At 39.4% G+C, this 18,421-nt stretch overlaps 3 protein-coding genes across 3 annotated transcripts; 1 reads left to right on the top strand and 2 right to left on the bottom strand.

Annotated features, from left to right (window-relative positions):
* Positions 1–327: 327 nt before the first annotated feature.
* LOC148089161 (uncharacterized) lies at positions 328–3,601 on the bottom strand. The gene is made up of 4 exons (XM_087803401.1): positions 3,027–3,601; positions 2,595–2,707; positions 1,912–1,990; positions 328–1,829 (listed from the first exon to the last, which is right to left on the bottom strand). Exons 1-4 carry the CDS (start codon positions 3,283–3,285, stop codon positions 793–795), a joined length of 1,488 nt encoding a protein of 495 aa, XP_087659527.1. The 5' UTR covers positions 3,286–3,601; the 3' UTR covers positions 328–792.
* A 257-nt stretch (positions 3,602–3,858) lies between these two features.
* Positions 3,859–11,333, top strand: LOC148089160 (uncharacterized). Its single transcript, XM_087803190.1, has 7 exons — positions 3,859–4,489; positions 6,552–6,706; positions 6,780–6,831; positions 6,962–7,122; positions 7,204–7,255; positions 7,432–8,780; positions 8,896–11,333. Exons 1-7 carry the CDS (start codon positions 4,039–4,041, stop codon positions 10,831–10,833), a joined length of 4,158 nt encoding a protein of 1,385 aa, XP_087659316.1. The 5' UTR covers positions 3,859–4,038; the 3' UTR covers positions 10,834–11,333.
* Positions 11,334–11,636: 303 nt separating this feature from the next.
* On the bottom strand, positions 11,637–17,066 carry vwa11 (von Willebrand factor A domain containing 11). Its single transcript, XM_087784354.1, has 17 exons — positions 16,884–17,066; positions 16,302–16,438; positions 16,049–16,193; positions 15,884–15,977; positions 15,673–15,801; positions 15,340–15,526; positions 15,102–15,271; positions 14,896–15,008; positions 14,708–14,824; positions 14,475–14,645; positions 14,270–14,402; positions 14,055–14,207; positions 13,623–13,715; positions 13,171–13,442; positions 12,972–13,105; positions 12,738–12,897; positions 11,637–12,014 (listed from the first exon to the last, which is right to left on the bottom strand). Exons 1-17 carry the CDS (start codon positions 17,064–17,066, stop codon positions 11,637–11,639), a joined length of 2,769 nt encoding a protein of 922 aa, XP_087640480.1.
* Positions 17,067–18,421: the final 1,355 nt, after the last annotated feature.

Raw genomic sequence — 18,421 nt, 5'->3', positions numbered from 1 at the left:
CAGGACCAGAGGAGAGAAATCTTTTCAGGCTGTTGCTCCTAAGCTTTGAAACGATCTTCCTCTCTCTTTGCGCTTGATGGATCTACTGAGTCCTTTAAGAAACATCTTAACCTTCTACGTTTCTATTTGTTTAGGCTTTTCCTTGAATTTCTCGAACTCTTGTGTTGTTCTCACTATTATCTTGATCTTTAAAGTATGTACTTTTTTGAGTATTGTTTTGATTGTTTAAGCGCTTTGTGACCCTGGTCTCGAAAAGCGCTATATAAATAAATATTACTTACTTACTTACTTACTTACTTACATGAACTCAAGAAACTGCAATTCAGACAAGTTGTAATTATTTTAATAATGTGATCCGGTTAATGGAAATAAAGAAAATGAATGAATCATGATACGTAAAATGTGTTTAATGCATTATCACAAAAAGTTGAGTATTAAAAACAAACAATACAATATAAAACATAACTGGAATGTGTACAGTTTCACAAACAGTTTGAATACATTACAAATTATACCATAACTGGGATGGGCTGTTAGTAGAATTAAGTCTATATACCCTTTTATTTTTGACATTTCAAATTAAAAGACACAATAAAAATAATAAAAAAATACATGTAATCGAAATAGACATTAAAGTTTTCCTTTACTAAATATTTTTTTTTATATATTTTTCTTAGTAGATATGTTGAAAGATTGACACACAGACTGGTGTTGAAACCTAGTGTAATTACAAATGTTTTCCCAGATCTTAGCAATGTTTTAAAAGGCATTTCTCTGACAAACCTATTTCCACTAGCTGGTCAAGTGTTTACGCTGGTGTGATTTCAGATGATCAAGTCTTTTAAAACTGAGTCCACACACCATGCAGCTGTACGGCCTCTCCCCTGTATGTGTTCGGTGGTGGACTTTGAGAATGTCTGCCCGTGTGAAGCTCTTGTCACACATGCTGCACTGGTGAGGTTTCTCCTGAGTGTGGATCCTCTGGTGCAGCTTCAAGTTCCACAAGCGACTGAATTTGTTTCCACAGATTGAACAACAGTACGGCTTGTTGATCATTTGGCCACATTTGTGCTTTTTTAACTCAAAGAAAGAGCTGAAGGTTTTCCCGCAGTGGCTGCAGTGGTTACTGTGAATTTTCTGGTGTACTTTGAGATTACATGCCTGGGTGAAGGTTTTTCCACAATCTGGGCAGGGATAGATCATTCCCTGTCCAGAGCTTTTGTCAGTTTGTTTGTGTGCTTTAACAGAACTTACACCACTAAAGGCAATTGATTGATCAGAGATTTGTCTACTTGCCCCTCTTGTTTGGTAGGTTTCTGAACAGCTGTAAATATCTCGCACAGTTGCATCCAAGTGGGCTCCCTGGTTCTGGCCTCTTAATTTCACATTGGGTTGATTGGATGACTGTGTGACTTGCATGCAACTGTGGTCCTGTGGAAAGCCTTCCTCGTCGATTAACAAACAATTGAACGCTCTGCTTGCATCCGCCTTTGAGAGGGTTCCTAGCGAGGAACTTCGGTTTCTCTCAGCCACAGTTTGGAAAGCTTGTTGACCCATCCTCTCTGCTTCCAACGCGTCATCATACTGGTGAATGAAACTCAGTTCCTCCGCCAGATGAGTCGGCGAGCCTTGCAGGTTCTCCATGGCGACTCCATATATTTTCTTATCATACCCCGCCAAGTCCTCAACAGTATACTTGTTCGGAAAAAGATCTTCTGATGTGTTGATGTTTTGGTTTGATTCAGTGCTTGAGCTAAAGTTTGCCTCCCAGTCGACACGACACTTCTCGTTGATTCTGCGTTTACCCGTCACATCATTGGTCTCACTCTCTGTATATGGGAGAGAAAATGGAAGAATTGAGGTTGAATGGCTAATAGACACCGTTGTTTTAAAGAATGTGAAGAGACATACCATTTGAACAGTCAGCCCATTGCTCTTCAGTTTTGTAATTGTGAAGGTTTTCCTCTTCAAACTGCTTTTCATTTAGGCACTGGAAAAATAAAAGACGAATGACTGCACTAAAACAGGTGAGATTTAGATATTGTTATTATCAATGTATGAAGTTTATAAATATCTCCGAACACTGTCATCAGTGAGCAGAGAAGCAGATGGAGTGCATGAATGCTCCTTCCCAGATCCAACAATTCTGAGTTTGGGGGCAGTAGGAGTGGAGCGAAAGTACCTTGACATTCTATTCTATGTTAACCTTTGTATCCTTTTTCTTTGAGCAAGGTTCTTTATCTTTAGACTTATATCGTGTCATCTTGTTCTTTCTTTTTGTTTTTATGCATAATCGTCTGTATTGCTGTGTTCTAAGTGGAAAAACAATTTCCTGGAGGAGACCACCTGAGGGATCAATTAAGTTCTATCTATCTATCTAATATAATATGACTGTAGCAAGTTAAGAAGTCAACCAATTTCGCATCTGGGTAAATTGGGTAAAGTCGGGACTTTTTAATTGAGACAGACAAAAAGTCAAATGAAACGAAGAAATTATCAACTTAACCTTGTTGTAATATCTTTTAAGGACATAATTATATTTACATCTAAACAATTTAACTCTGGTAAACGTGGCTTCATGTGTAGCTTGTTACCTGTGATGTCGTCATGTTAACACTGGCTTCCAGGCCTGCAGAAAGCTCTGAATCTTTGCTGGAGGTAATTATTTCATCTTGCCCCAGATCACACTCTTGTTTCAAAGGCTTATCTATAAAAAATAAAATAAACATTGCACTGTTTAGACGTCAGTTCAATCATTCAAATCACACCTTGGTACCATTAAGATCAAAAAATTTTACTGACAAAAGAGTTTGTTTTTTTATGTTGGCATTACAAAATAAAAAAATAAAAACAAGATAACACACAAAAAAAGCGATAGAAAAAAACAGACGGATGCACTAAGACCCACACTATTGTAATTAAAAGGGGGTTACCAGAAATCTATCAGGTTCAAGGGTCGTTGCAGTTTTTGTTTAATTCGTTTTAAATGCATCTCAAGTGCGTCATAAACAGAAAAGGACATTCACCTGTTTGTTTCGTAACCGTCTCCTCAAAGGAAACTCTTCCACAGTCCGAACACCTGACCTTATGATCTAGTTCGTCTTCACGTCGGCTCTCTGACACCGTCAGTTTCCTCTTGAGAGCATCCACCTGCTCTCTGCATCGCGTAACTTCTTCCAGAAAACTCTCCTCCACTAAACGGGTTATTTCAAACATTGCGGCCTTGAACACCGTTTCCATGACCCCGGAAAGTTGAGTCTGAAACGCCACGATAGTCTCCGCCATCTCTATAATGTATTCTATATTACAATGAGCGTACAGGTTTATAGAAACGTTTTTTCTAGTAGTATCTATCAATATGGTTTATTTTGATCGCCGACAACAGCGGGTTTATCGCAGCTGCTCCTCACAGTTAGCATTACCAAGTTAGCTCGCCCCAGTAACCACCGCAAGAATGACCAGCGATTTAATATACCTTCCACCCACACATTCCCACGTTACGATAAGTCATGTTTAAACAGATCGAACATTCTACGGTATGAAAACCTAGCGAAATCAAAAATTAATCGCTTGACTCGTTTCCGTAAACAAAGGAACTACGGGTTCCGTAGTGGGACAACTTTAGAGTTGCGCGTCACGGTGACGGATCCAGTCGCAGTTAAATACAAACAAAAAAAGCCATATTAAACTTGTTTTTTTCCCTGTAGACATAAATCATAGGACACAGGCATTTCTAATTGAGACATTAGATCATTTTATTATATTATTACTTGCTCATATTTCACATCTATCTTCTCCCTGTATCATTCGCATTTATTCAAGCAGTCATTTTATTTATTTTTTCTAATAGATTTGAATTGGGTGGAGCTTTTGTTTTTCTCTGATTATTTTTTATGGTCTTTTCTGAATATTTGTTTAGGAAAAGTCTCAAAAGATGTGTCATGTGTGTTTCTCCTCTAATTTGAATGACAGCAGACAGAAGTAAGAACAGTAACGACGTTTATGTTAAATATAAACAAGTGATATGTTTTTAAAAAAATGTTTTATGGCCAAACAAATGTAAATCAGAGGATTGGTTCTCTTACCGGATGTCCCGCCTCTACTTCCGGTGTGTCACGCAAACAAAGCTCTCCTGTGGACGAGGAAAGTCGCCATGATGGTTATGCTTTGAAGGCGTGCGTCTTTACTTGTTTTCCTCTTCGCGCTCAACTCACAACCATGTCGTTGGTGGATTTTCAGACCAAATATTCCTCCTTCGTGGAGGGTATGGTTCGGAGTGCCATCAGCGAGACCACGAAACTTTTCGAAACTATAATCGACGAGCTAAAGGAGGAATTATCAAAGGTCAAGAAGGAAAACGACGAGATAAAAACAAGATGTCAGCAGGTCGAGGTGGAGAACGAGCAGCTCAAAGTGTCGCGGCTCGAAAAAGCCACGGTTTGTGTGCAAACAGACGCGTTGGAAACACGTGACCAGGCCGCACAATGTGGTGAGTACGGACGGGTTTCTCGGTATATATGGCCACGATTTTATAAAAGACAGTATTTGTCGACAAATACTCCCGGTTTAGTTGTTGAAAACATTATGGAATGATTCTCAGCGGTCGCTCTAGTACAAGGTGCTGGTCTCTAAAGTGGAGGAGAAACCAGTCACTGAGCTCATATGGAGGGAACTTGTGTTGTGTTTTACAGTAAATATAAAAACCTTTAAAGATTTTTACTTGTCATATGGCCTCAGATGATGATACTTTTGTTGTTTAACACACGTCTAGTTTAACATTTGTCGCTTCGACTGGTCCAGTACAATGCACTGGTTTCTAAAATGGAGGAGAAACCAGTCAATGCGCTCAAATGGTGGCGAAGACGATTCTGTTCCACATTAACCTCAACTAACGACAACATAGATCTTACTTTAACTTAAAATAACATGTTTAATCATATTTATAGGTACATGATTCACTTTATCAGTGGTAGAAATACTTTTTTTCAGTGTTGTGACATTTTGCAGGAAGTCAAAAAAAAAAGTTCTGCAAATACACAAACCATACTACAACCTTTTCAACCTAAGTATGCCTACATTTACATCATAGCTTTGTAACCCACAATATTACTGCAACTCTTTATTCTCTCGCTCTTATTTTAATTTCAGGGTTATCGTTCCTGGTCTTTCATCCCCCTCTCCCTTGTTTTACTACAACTAGAAGTTTATCAACCAAATGTTTCAATGTACTAGTCATCACACCCACACAACATACTACTAAAGATATCACCACTATAATAACTTAAAATAGTTTACTTTATAAAGTTAGTATTTATTCAAATAAATATTTTGGTGTTTTTCAGCATTTTGAGAACAATAGAAAAAAGTTAAATTGTAAACTTTGTGTTCCTATAACCTGAAAAGTATGTTCTGTTAAGTTGACAAGTTGGCGAAACAAAATACTAATCTTTGTTATTTTTCTTTGATCTATGTTCTTAATCTTTAGACTTAGATTGTATCATCTTGTTCTTTCTCTTTATTTATCTTTGTTCTTGTTCTTATTTTATTTTGATTATTTTTTATGAAAAATTGCTGTATTTGCTATAATTTGAAGAAAAAAAAACACACAAGAAACCCTGCACTGTCAGTCTTTTCTTAAACAATTGAACACAAACTCTCTATTAATTGGATTGAGGCAGATTCCAGTGATGAAGTAGACATTAACAAGAACGTTTGTTATTGTTGACTTTCATGCAGGCAACTGATGGTTTCTCCCGTCTCTACAGAACAGCAAAGTTAACTGCTTCGTCTTCGCTTTCTCTGATCTGTTAATATTTTTTGTTTTATATATATATATATATATATATATATATATATATTAACTTAGCATTAATGAGGTCATTGGCTGATGAGGCTTCCTAACTCAGTGTTCTATTATTTTTATTCCACTAGATGGCGCTCTCTCCTCAAAAATTATTTGCTTTGCTTTGAAGCAAATTCCAAATTTGTAACGTTCCAAATTTCCCCGGACCCCCCTACAGCCTTTGGCGTTTTGAAAAAATCCCGATGAGAAACCAGTTTGGGTAGTACTTTAATTTCATTAAGGTATGTTTTTAAATATCAGATGATGAACATGGGACTATTAGGTAAGGATTTCAGTCCACAATAAACACTGCATGCCATTGTTGTCGGCCCCTTAAAAGCCTTCGGCATTCACTCATGCTTACACCAACATTAAATATTAAACCCTGTCAAAAGCGAAAACTATATGGAATCATGCTTTGAAAGTGGTGCCAAATGTCCCCTTCTTCTGTTTGTCGGATCACTACTTATAAATAAGGGTACAGCAGATAAAGACGGCAGACACAGCCTGAATGATCCGCTGCGAGAGACTAGGCAGCTGCTACACCAGAGTTAATGCTGTGTGGTTTCTCTTGTTGATTATCGACATGCAATGTGAAGATGTTATCACATCATGGGGATTCCATTGCCTTTGAATCTCTTAAGTAAAGAAAGACGATGATAATTACAAAACAATTAAATGGGTCATATGTATTTATGTCTCTTAACAGATCTTGTCCATCCCTCAATTGTGGAGCAACCACAACCTTTGGTTGTGAACCAGCAGAAGAACTCTAGCAATGCAAACGCATGTCAAAATGAGCAGCTTCAAAGAGAGTCCACTGGGGAGGAAGCTCTGATGACGGATACATTTGTAGTAAAAGAGGTGAGCGAGCTTTGTTTTTTCCATTTCAAGTCAAACATCACCTTCTGGTTTGTAACACATTCTTTCATTACAGGAGGATAGTGAACCCGTTTTAGTCAGCAAGCATCTCATTAGAAATGCTGAAGGTAAGAACTGGGTTTCCTTAATCTTGGTCACAGCAATACAAAACGCTGAATTCATGGCATGGTTTAAGCCGCGCTGCTTTGAGTCGACCTCTATATATCATCTCACTTGAGTATATATTTCACATTTCAGACGATGTTCCCTTTTACGTCTTGTCCGTGGAGCACTGCCAACCTTTCAAAAACTCTGAGCAGCCCCGCCAGCAGTATGGGGTTGATGAACCCATGTATTTCCTGCAGGACCACCAGTACTGTGGAGAAGCGTATTCTCCGTCAAAACATGTTAAACAAGAGGTGTGTGCACAAGTGAAATCTACTTTTTTTTCTCCACCTTTTCTGAGTAAACCATCTCATTAATACTATTTGTTACCACAGGAAGACTGCCGTTCCTTACCAGTGCCACAGGAATCGGTTCATGTCGATACAGGTAAGGTTAAAAATGTAATTTAATGGTTTATCTTATTTGGAATCATACAATATATGTATGTTAATTTAACACCAAGAAAACTGACTGTATTAAACATGAAATGATATCTGCAGTAAAATGTGTATACTGTAAGATTGATAACCAATGCATGTTTGTGCATTATGCTTGTTTTTCAGGACCTGGATACCACACTGACAGAGAATGCATGGCTAACGAAGGCCGTGTTGCTTCTTCTACCACTATTCAAGAGATCATTGATCTTGACCCTGAAACTGAGATGGACCCTGACGGACCCCGAGTTGTCTCTTTCGAGTCATTAAGCCCCAAGTACACCATGAATAAGAAGCGTTACATCGTCAAAAAATGCATTAAGCCGACGTGTGAAGGAGAAAGCTTGTCCAAGACGAGCCATTTAAATGTTTCGTCAGGGGACACTCTGGTAACGACGTCCTCCTCAGTGGTTGAACACAACGGCGTCCCTCTTCAGGACGCCATGCTGCTGGTTGAAGCCATGAATCAACAGTCGTCTTTGTCCGGCCAAGCAGTCGAATCAGAAACGTTCCGCTGTACCGCTTCAGAAGTTAAAAGTATGCCGCCTGCAGAGGTCCCGAAAAGTTCCCTTAAGAACAATGAATCGTATGAGTCACAACCTGTGATTTTGAATGCTAAACCAATTCAAAACAAAATTATTAAGATACGTTTTGATGCAAATCCTTCTATGCCAAAGTGGGCTAAAGTGGCAAAAGAGAGAGAATTGGATCGGCCTCCAAGTGAAGAAGCCACTGACACTAACACGGCGCAAAACACATGTACGCAGAAGGTGTTGGTCGTGCCCAAATGTCTTGAAACACAAAAAACTCTTCAATGCACAGACAAGGAGACAAATGATGAAGCAAGCAGTCAAGCAACACCATGTACAGGTGAAGGACAGGCCAACATAACCTCTCCTAAAACACCTTCTACACCCCGGAAAGCTTATCTTGTATCTAGACTCTGTAGAGAACAGGTCAAAGAGGTGTCTACACGGTCAACAAAAGGCTCTAATTTTGCCAAGATGCAGCCTGTTGTTGTCATCAGAATACCAAGACTCCAGGCATCCACAGCAGACAGTGGGCTCTGGAAAATAAATACAACTGGTCTCAGCTCTTCTCGTACCTCAAGTGAAGAGACGGGTTCACCTGGAAGACTTTCATTATCAATGTCTGAAGACTCTGAGATGACTCCGTCCAGTATTACAGCACCCCTATCGGAAGAACTATTGGATGAAATGGAGGACATTGATGAACCCTTAGTAGCGGCTGAGCCTCATCATCAAATGGGTTCCACAGAATTGGAAGAATCCCACAATTTAACATGTGGGTTCAATCCACCTGTGAAAGAAGAGGAAGATGAAGAAGAGCAAATTGCCGAGATAAATCTTGCACCCATTTCACACAAGGACCTTCACGTCCCACAACTGCACATGACGAAAACTCAGTTTCTGGCCAATCTTGCTGTTGGACCTTCAAGTCAACCCGATGAAGAGGTAAAAAAAAGCTCCAACATTGCAAACGTGTTCCTTTTTTTTTTCATATGATAAACAATTGAAACCATGATCTTATAAAAAGCCTAATTTTCATACATTTTATTTTGTGTTTCAGCATCCAGTCGAGGCGTCAACCCCAGAGACCGGCAGAAAAAGAAAGTTACAGAATTCCGCCTTCGTTGCAAAGCTCCGAAGTCACATCAAGAGTCATTTGCAAGAAAGAAGGATTAAAACAAGTCCAGATGTTGCAACAGAAACCGAGGATCTTCCTGTGAGTCCAAAGAAAGCCAGACTTGAGAGTGACGATGTGAAGGAGGTTAGCAACGCTACCGAGCCAGATGGTGCAAAAAAGATGGCTAAAGAAGGTGCTTCTTCAAAAAGCACTACTTCGCGTCATCTGAAAAACAAAAGCCCTGCGGTAAAATTCACTTGGAGAACATTGACATTATCACAAAATGCTGGTGACACTGAAGAAGATGAGAAGATTTCAATTGAAAAATCCCCACCTGTAAGCGTCGGGAAGGTCTCGAAAGATGGTTCTCAAAAAGGCACTGCTGTACCTAAAAAGCCCAGCTTGGTAAAATCTCCAACTAGTTCTCAGTGTGCACCAAAATTGGATGCAACTCCTCTGAGTCGGTGTAGTTCATCTAAGGAGAACGCAATTCCAAAAAAGAGCACAGTTGCGAATATGGCAAAAAGATCCCGAAAAGATAAATCGCCTCAAAAGATAAAGCAGTTTTGTACTCAAAGTGAAAGTCCCGATGTTTCCACAGATGTTACGGTAAAAGCAAAGATGGAGCCTGTAACTCTGAGAAGAACGACAAATAGAACGGACAGAGACGACCATTTGGCTCAAATGACAAAACCCACATTGCTGAGCTTTAAAAAACCCAGATCTTACAATAGTTCTACCAAAACAGGTTCTTCTGTTACTCATTTGACTAATTCAGAAACATCTGCAGGTGGATTCACAAATGTCAGCACTAAGAAAGTCTCTTTCAGTGACGGGGCATCCAAGACTTTTGTACTTGGTAAAACAACCGACTTCGAGGACCTCAAAACAAACGGTGTTCTATGGACTAAGTTGACTAATAACGACGAAGCAGTTAAGAAGGCAAATAAAAAGAAGTCAAAAGTCAGCTTGAAAGTGGATGTTGCCAGGAAGTTGACCAAGGCCGCAAAGACGGGAGATAAAAAGAAATGTTCAGATAAATCCAAGCTGCACAGAGAAGGAAAAACGAGAACCAGTCGTCAAACTCATAAGAAAAACAAATCAGCCGAGGCATGGACTCCTCCAAAAAATGCTAGAAGTGAGAGGAAGTCACTTGAGAGAGCGACTACCAGGGCGACTACCAGGACCCCCCCACAGGACAAAACGACTTCTCCCGAGGACAAAGGTGACAAGACTTCCGAAGCAGTAGTTTCAGGCAGTTCGCCCTCAAGCGGCTCAAGGTTCCAGTGCATGGAGTGTGGCCGTGTTCTCTGTAGCAAGATATCCCTGCAAAGTCATGCCAATCTCCATATTGGCCAGCGACCCTTCTCCTGTACAGTGTGTAGTAAAACCTTTCTAGATTCCCGGGGTCTGAAACGCCACGAGCGGGTGCACCACAACAACAGGACTTATGTGTGCATCGAATGTGGGAAAGGTTTTGTCTACCAGTTCGGCCTTACCAAACACATCAAAATGGTCCACACCAGATTCAAACCCTTTGTCTGCCAGATATGCAACAAGGCGTTCTTCACGAAGCAGGAAGTTGAGGCCCACATTCGCCGCCACACCGGGGAGAAACCATTCCCCTGCGATCAATGTGACAAAAGGTTTGCCAAAAAAGTCGAGCTGATCGTGCACATGAGGTGGCACAATGGCGAGAAGAGACACTGGTGCCCATATTGTGGGAAAGGATTTCTGGATTATAATAACTTAAAAAGACACAAGTATATTCACACAGGAGAGAGACCACACGTATGCCAATACTGCCAGAAACGCTTTATACAGTCCAGCCATGTAAAAAAACACATCAGAAATGTTCATAAAATGCCCATAAATGTATAAATATGTTTTATTTTTACATATAAGTTCCCTTTCTCTAGAGATGCTTCAAAATTAGCCGAGAAATTGATATCAAGTATTATTGATCTGCTTGAACTGGATTTTGTTTAGACTTCAAATGTCTTTTCTGTACATATTATAATTTGGTAATCTTTCTATTTATTGATTTAATACTCAAACCATGCAGGATTTAATTTTCTCATTTGTTTGATCCGCTTTACTTTTGTTTGTGTTAAAAAGTATTGTTTACAATTAAAAGACCCATTTCAGTATACACAAAAATTTGGTTCAGCATACTACTGATCTGAGGATTTTTTTTTGTAATTTGTAAATGTTTCAGTTATTTAATTCTAAGAACCATTTGTTAAAATTGAGGCATTGGTCTTATTTGGACACGTTAGATGTGTTTTTATTTTCATTTTGAATGCTTTGTTAAAACATTTGTCATGATATGTTGGATTGAGGAGAGAAGTTACACCCATGGAATAAATGTGGAAAATAATTTCTGTCTCTTTGATCTTTTCAGCAGATCATTTGGATCACATGGTTTGAATGTTAAAGACATAGAATGCATGTGCTTACCTCAAATAATCAAAGGTGTTCCTGAGAAACCTTTTCCTGTCTTGCTCCATAACATGTTTCCGTATCAGCAAAGAAAATTTGAAATTAAATCAGGACACCATTTCACGTATTTTACCCATTATTCTCTACCATCTTTATTAATTAAGCTTTTAAATAGAAAAAAACATTCATTGTCAAAAACCCAGTCAAGGAGACTTTAGTTGGCAGACATCCTCAGTTTGCATTCAAGGTCTCATTATAAAAAGTAATACCAACAGGCACAACCAAAGCGGCAGTGGTAGAGACATCATGCGAGCCCCACTGGAAAGGATGGAGTGATAGCATTTGCCCACGTTCCCCACTTTGTCGACAGCGACTAACTCCAAAACCGGGGAGCAGCAGGAAGCATTATATTTGGCCTGAATGTAAGGTTTGTTGAGTCCACTGTGACTTAAACTTCCGTTGCCCGTTGCCAGGTACATCTGTTGTATCCCTGTGCCGTTTCCATCAGTCAAATTGGCCGACAGTCCCCAACGATATGGTTGACACTGCGACTGATCTTTAGGACAGTCGTCGGCGTCTATGTTGAACGCCTCACACATTGGTGGAAAGAAATCTGTGATCTGGGTAGAAAAAAAACATGTTATAGTCGTATCATTGCTGAGCCTCCTCAGTCATAAACATAGTGGCATTTACGATACAATATTTGATCCTGTTTGGATGATATTCAAATTGGTTTATTGCAGCAATGTATTTAGTTTAAAGTGACCACCAACACGCTTCAATCCCCATCATCACCTCTTGTACACCCTTACTAGTCTCTCCTCTCCTCTTAATGTTTACCACATTGATGATCCTAATTGTTTGACTTCCTACCACTCTTTTTCTTTCACCTGGTACATCCATTTGTAAAATCTTTCTATCCCACATGTCGCCTGACTGTCATCTCCAGATCTCATCATCAGATCTGTGGTGCTAGTTCTCAGAAGGAAACCATACTGCTGCTCTTCATCCGTCTTGGCCTAACAATTATTTCCCATCAAAACTGTTTTGTCTAAAAGTACAAGTTACTTAAGTATGAAGTTGAAAATAACAATTATCTTACTAAAATAAAAAAAAAATAGAAAGATTAAATAGTATGTATTAGATTAAAGGGATTTGATTGATATTGGATATTTAAGCACACTCGTTTTTTAGAGGATCCTCTTAAAGACCCACAAGCATCATGCAGAGTACAATAACATACTGTAGATTTAAGTTCTCATTTTCCGAACGAGAAGTAATGAAAAGTAACAAGGGCAATTTCTCTTTCTGCAGCAACAGCCCAGTCTTTGTATTTTGGTTACCTTGGTTATAACAGTGAATCTCATCACAGCATAGTTGGAGTCGGCACCACTTTTGGATTTGGCATCAATAGTTATCGTAACATCACTGCCCGAAACTGTGTTTTTGTCTGGAGTGATGGTAAAACTAGAATTGGTGTATTTTCCAGTGGTCAAGCTGAGCCTGTTGAGAGAATATAGACAGTGATTAAAGCTTTTCTTAAGAAAATGTTCCTGGGAAATAAGTATAACCGTTACTTGTTTGGCTTCGTCATTGGATAGTTTTTGTCATTTTGGATGTTAATTTCGAATTCGCCACCAAGACCCTGAGTCATCACACTAAATGGGAGTGTGAAGAGCTTTCCTGGTTCCATATTGCTCATCACAGAGGCCTAAAGAAGACATTTTTATTCCAATTGTGTTTGGATAGAAATCTAGCAAGTCTTGAAACGCATACCTGAATGTTCACTTTAGAAACAGACATCTGTGTCGTTGATTGTCTCTGGAACTCACTGTTGGAGACTTTGTCTGTACCACTGAGAACAATGACAAACTCCCCAGATGGGACAGCTTTCACACTAGCCAGGATGTCTCCATTGCCCATGTCGGTGGTTTCACCAAAGACGGCATTCTCAGAAACGGACATGGGGACTAATCCGACCTTTCCGATTGTCAGCGAAGACGGGCCTTTTTTACCCATCACAGAGAGCATGATGTCGGCAGGCTGACCTACAACAGTTGATTTCAGTTTGTTTCAGAGTTTATACCTGTTTTGTCTTCATTACTAGGTGATACATGGAAAGAATTGATGAGCTCTCAGATAATTCATGTATCATAAAGCTAATCCATAACTGCCCTTTCATCATGTCAATTTGATAACACGACAACACATTTCTTATCATACTTTACCTGCACGAGGGCGACCGCTGATAACTGCATAACCAGGGTGGGGGCCAGCGAATTTCTCCACGAAGTCATAGATAAAGGTGATTGTACTCTGACCTGGACCACACCCAAAAAAAATACAGTTACTTATCTACTTACTTCTCATAAAGATTGACAGGGGACACACGTTTCTTGGGATTTCCTGGGTCAGACTCACTTAGATATCGCCCATATTCAGGCTGTTGCGATAATGATATTTTAACCAAATTAAATATACTCAAAAGTGCAAAAAACACTCGCAAAGATGTTATCAGGTAAATGGATGAAAAGAGCATTTGATTGGTATTTCCCTTCATTATATGCTAGTTACCTGGTGGCTAGCAGGGTTACTGCTGCCCTCATAGAGGGGTTTTGGGCATATATGTGGAGGACGAAGTAGGTAAAATAAAGAATCACCTGTGACTTTGAGTGTGTACGGTTGATTTGTGTTGATGTCGAGTTTCCAGTTTCCTGAAGCTTTGTCGGATTTGAGATTGATTCTCCTCAGATTCCCAGTAGACTTAATAGTTCCTAACGTTCCACTGACCTCATTGTGGGCCTGGCTCACACCTAGGGTTCATTGAATCATTAGTAACACATGAGTTTGAAGTTATTTTATTAGTTGTGTTTACCTGCTGGGTTAGTCAGCGTGAAAGTGATGGACGACCCGGTGATGTAGATGATGACCTTGCTCAGGGAACCATCCAACATGAAAGAAAACATCTCCGGTTTTCCTGGATTTCTAGCTCTTTGCAGCACTGTGACCTGAAGGGGAGGAGAACAAGGGTCACTATTTAATCAATCGCCCTCATTATTAATACAATCTGCAGGTTTTACCAATGCTGAAGTGGAAGTATCAAGGATGACATCTGTTGCTTGGGGCAGGTCTTTCTTAGACACCTCAATGGCTTGTCCTCCTGAAGCCAAAGCAAGGTCCTTGTAGTCATTAAAAGAAGAATTGACCGTACTGCGGCGACTCCTTTTGGGAGGGGTCATGAAGAAAGAGACCTGGGAGAAGAATTCAAATGAGTCCCAACAGCTTCATATTAGATGTTAGAGAAAGCATTTACCGTAGACTTGGAGCTTCGGATGAGAGCAACAATTGTGTCCTTGAGCCGGATGTCTTTGGCATTAGCGTCGGTGAAAACGTAAATGTGGGAGGACGATGGTGCGCCAGTGAGCGCCATCTGGATAACAAAAGAAACAAATACTGTAGATAAGTATATCATGATTTAGACGGACACTGCTGTAGTTTTACCTGTAGACCTGAAAGACACATCTCTGGTAAATCGCCGCCTCCATTTGCCTTCAACTTAGAAATCTCCTTTTTCATCACATCTGGGTTTGATGTCTGTATTAAAGGCCCAAATGCTGCATTTTGACAAAACCAATATTAGATTATCTTGTATTCAAAATTGTAAGACAACATGAGACCCTCTCGGTCTGGTTGCAATCATTACTTACAGGGATCATTGAAAGGCACAAGAATGTACTCTGATGGTTCATCCTGGGTGCCTTTCTTGCTGTCTATGATATCATACACGACTGAGCGAGCCTCTTCAATGTCGTCTGACATACTGCCGGTGGTGTCGATTACAAAGCACACAACAGACGAACGTGCAATCCCCATCATCCTGCAGTAAAAAAAAAAAAAGTTCTTTATTAAATGGTTTTCTTCTCTAGGTAATACGGATACATTTACCTCAGGAATTTGTTGTTCCCAGCGGCAAGACGTACGTCCTCCAGCAGCTTCAGGCTGGCATCAGTTGCCACACTCACAGCAGTATTGTGGAAGGCTGTATTGTCAGCGCGGCGCTCGTCTTTACTCAGACCTCCTCGGGGAACGACGCTACTGGTTAGGTCTCCTGCACCTCCATGGCTACATTTGCCTGTTACGGTGAATCAATTGTGAGTCTACTTTGGATACAATATTGAACTTGACGTCTGGCAAGAGCTAGATATTCTGGTTAACTAGCATTTTTTATCGCCTCTTAGAAATACTGGTTTAAAAACGAAAATCCTGTATGAATGATACCTTTTGGCTTGTCAGGGGAGACGATTCCCATGTATCCAGATGTTAGTTTCTTCTCCTTCAGGATTTCAGGAAGCAAAGGATTGGAGCATGTCCCACTGGCACAATCTTTGCAGGTGGCAGTGTTGACATCTTCCAGTGAAAGAAATGTCAGCTCTTTAACATGATGTTACATCCAGTCATTGACAAAGATGTACACAACTAAAACACACACCTGCTACATTGTCCAAGGGGAGATCTAGTCGTAGCAAGGCCTCATATGGCTCCGTGTTTCCCAGCTCCACCCAATTGCTATGGCTGTAGAAGTCCTAGCCAAACAAAAAAAAAAAAAAGAGAAATGAAGTCTCAGGACACATTCAACATGTTAAGTGTTTTCCACCTGCAGCGTGTGAAGGACTCTGCCCAGAGTTTCTCTTGCAGCTTTGTAATTCCCACTGCCGACGTTGGCTTTGATCGATGCCACGCCCTCCATGAGCAAACCACGACCTTCTAAAAAGGCCTCTGAGTTAAAGTGATGTGGGGCACTAAGAGGAGAAGAGAGAGTCACAACAGTATCAGTACCATTTTGCCCCGAGCCACCTTTCCCCGACACATGCTGAAATTTATAGGATACAATGGTTGATGCCAATCACCTGTTGACAAAGTCTCGGTCTACAAGTCCGTTCTGAACATAGATCTCTTGAAGGGCAGCATGGAACTTGGCACCGGAAACCTCCCCCGTCGCAGTTGGACCAAGGCAGGCTTGGACCAGTTCTTCAGGAGATGTGCCCTGTACACGGAATTTCCCGTTAGTGAATCCTTGGTCAAAGGGAGCATTGGTTGACATTATGCTTAAAATGAGATTTACATCAAGCTGAAGCTTTATGACCACCCAGTTTTAAAGTGCAAGACAGGGGTCTCCAAAATAAGCAAAAAAATGGGAAGTCCTATATTTTGGTCACGCACTGTATATAAAAAATATTAATATGCTTCTCTGGTATGAAGGGCCGTAGTTGGGGAGGACCTTTTTTCTGACCCAGGACCAACTGGTTTAAACACAATTGTAAATATAACTTTTATAACTTTTATAACTGTTATAACTTTTATAACTTTTATAACTTTCGGCTACTTTTTGTCTGTAAAACGATTGAGAAAAAGTGATGTATACTTATTTTTAAATCGTCAAAATGCGTTGTAAAGTAAAAGGTTCTCCACGAATCCATCTCTTATCTTACCGTGGGTTTGAACTCGTGACCTGCAGCCTCAGCCACAGCCCGGCATGTTTCCGTCACTTTCTGCAACAAAGCCGAGCCTGTAATGCTAACGTGCGTTGAAGCCCCTCCACCAATAGGAACGAAGGCTGACGCAGGTGAAGCGAGTGTTAACGACAAAAGTGCAAAACCCCAAAATGAAGCCATGCTGGGTCTGCAGACGGGAAAAGATAATGGTTAACTTAAGTCAATAATACTTACGTGAAAATGTCCACTAGAAGTCAGAAACGATGTTACACCTTTATACTGTATGTCACAACCCAAAACTGAGCTGTGATTGTGTTCAATTATTTGCTCTTTGCTTAGTTTTCAACAAAAGTTATTATGCAAACACTTCAATAAAAGTTTCATCAATCACACGCTGTTTTAAAAAAAAACCTGTATTAGTATTAACATAATTCTCATTTGTCTTGAAATATATCTGATAAAATTTAATAAAAGAAAGCTCTGCTAAAATGTAAAGTTTTAGTAGAAACTTTGCTTAATGAACATGCGACATAACATACAGCATCTTGGTAAATTTTGAACAATTGCCTTTTTAATAATGTGATTTTTAAGAGACTTTAATTTAATTATCTATTGTAGTCAATTTATGTTATGTTTGGTAATTATTAAGATTCCTAGGTCAGCTTTTACATAAAAGCACACAAAATAAAAAAATTCAATATAATCAATTTTTAGATAATAAAGTAATTCATACCTTGAACGTATACAAGTTCTTCTGACCTCCAGGTTTTCAGTAGAAGAAAACCCTTTTTTTTTATAGTGGACTTGTGCTTTAGAACTGGGTGGAGTCCAGTTTTCTTGTGTGCATCATCGGGCCACAGATTGAATCTTATCAGTTCACTTATGTATTACCATGGGCCATAAAAGACAATTTAGGAAAAACATATATTTCTATGCAATAAAACAAAGGGAAAAAGCATTAAATGACAATAATATGCAAGCAGATGTAAAAAAGATGTTTATCAGTGCTTTGATGTAAACTTTAAATCGTGTTAATAAATCAATAAAAATCAATAAATGACGATGAATCGACTTATATGATCATTCCTTTATCTTATAAGGAATCCTGCCTCAATGGGCACGTGTTTGATTCTTCTCTTGAACTTTGTTATGTGACAAATACAAATTCTGTAATAATAAATGATAAGTTAAAGTTAAGCTTAATATTGATTAAACATATATTTAATTTTATTGGAAAAATGAATAGATAAGATTAGATCATATGTTTAAGTTTAGTGATTTGAGAATCCTTGCCTATTATCACTAAAAGTATATTTTCAATCTAGTTTTTAGGATCAACCAATCACATCTTTAGAAATTGTGACTCATACCTAGGAAACACCATTGTAGATTAACTACGTTCTATAGATAACTTTCCGGGACGTCAGTGGTGGAAAATAAAGTTGCTTTATATAAGAAAAAAGGTGGGACAAAAAAGGATACAGACAATGAGTTTGCTTAACTTCGCTAATTCATTCTTAGGTATCTGTGCGAAA

This window comes from Callionymus lyra, chromosome 1 (genome assembly GCF_982586985.1).
Source record: "Callionymus lyra chromosome 1, fCalLyr1.hap1.1, whole genome shotgun sequence".
In the NCBI taxonomy this organism is placed as follows: Eukaryota; Metazoa; Chordata; class Actinopteri; order Syngnathiformes; family Callionymidae; genus Callionymus; species Callionymus lyra.
This window is presented reverse-complemented; position numbering and strand designations above follow the sequence as displayed.

Coding starts and splice junctions, on each gene's coding strand:
- LOC148089161 (XM_087803401.1), bottom strand. CDS start 3,285: ATGGCGGAGACTATCGTGGCGTTTCAGACTCAACTTTCCGGGGTCATG. Junction 2,708..3,026: donor GACGGTTACGAAACAAACAG/GTGAATGTCCTT, acceptor TATTTTTTATAG/ATAAGCCTTTGAAACAAGAG. Junction 1,830..1,911: donor ATGGGCTGACTGTTCAAATG/GTATGTCTCTTC, acceptor TCCCATATACAG/AGAGTGAGACCAATGATGTG.
- LOC148089160 (XM_087803190.1), top strand. CDS start 4,039: ATGTTTTATGGCCAAACAAATGTAAATCAGAGGATTGGTTCTCTTACC. Junction 4,490..6,551: donor TGACCAGGCCGCACAATGTG/GTGAGTACGGAC, acceptor GTCTCTTAACAG/ATCTTGTCCATCCCTCAATT. Junction 7,123..7,203: donor CAAAACATGTTAAACAAGAG/GTGTGTGCACAA, acceptor TTGTTACCACAG/GAAGACTGCCGTTCCTTACC.
- vwa11 (XM_087784354.1), bottom strand. CDS start 17,066: ATGGCTTCATTTTGGGGTTTTGCACTTTTGTCGTTAACACTCGCTTCA. Junction 14,825..14,895: donor TGTGTCTTTCAGGTCTACAG/GTAAAACTACAG, acceptor TTTGTTATCCAG/ATGGCGCTCACTGGCGCACC. Junction 14,646..14,707: donor TCCGAAGCTCCAAGTCTACG/GTAAATGCTTTC, acceptor TTCTTCTCCCAG/GTCTCTTTCTTCATGACCCC.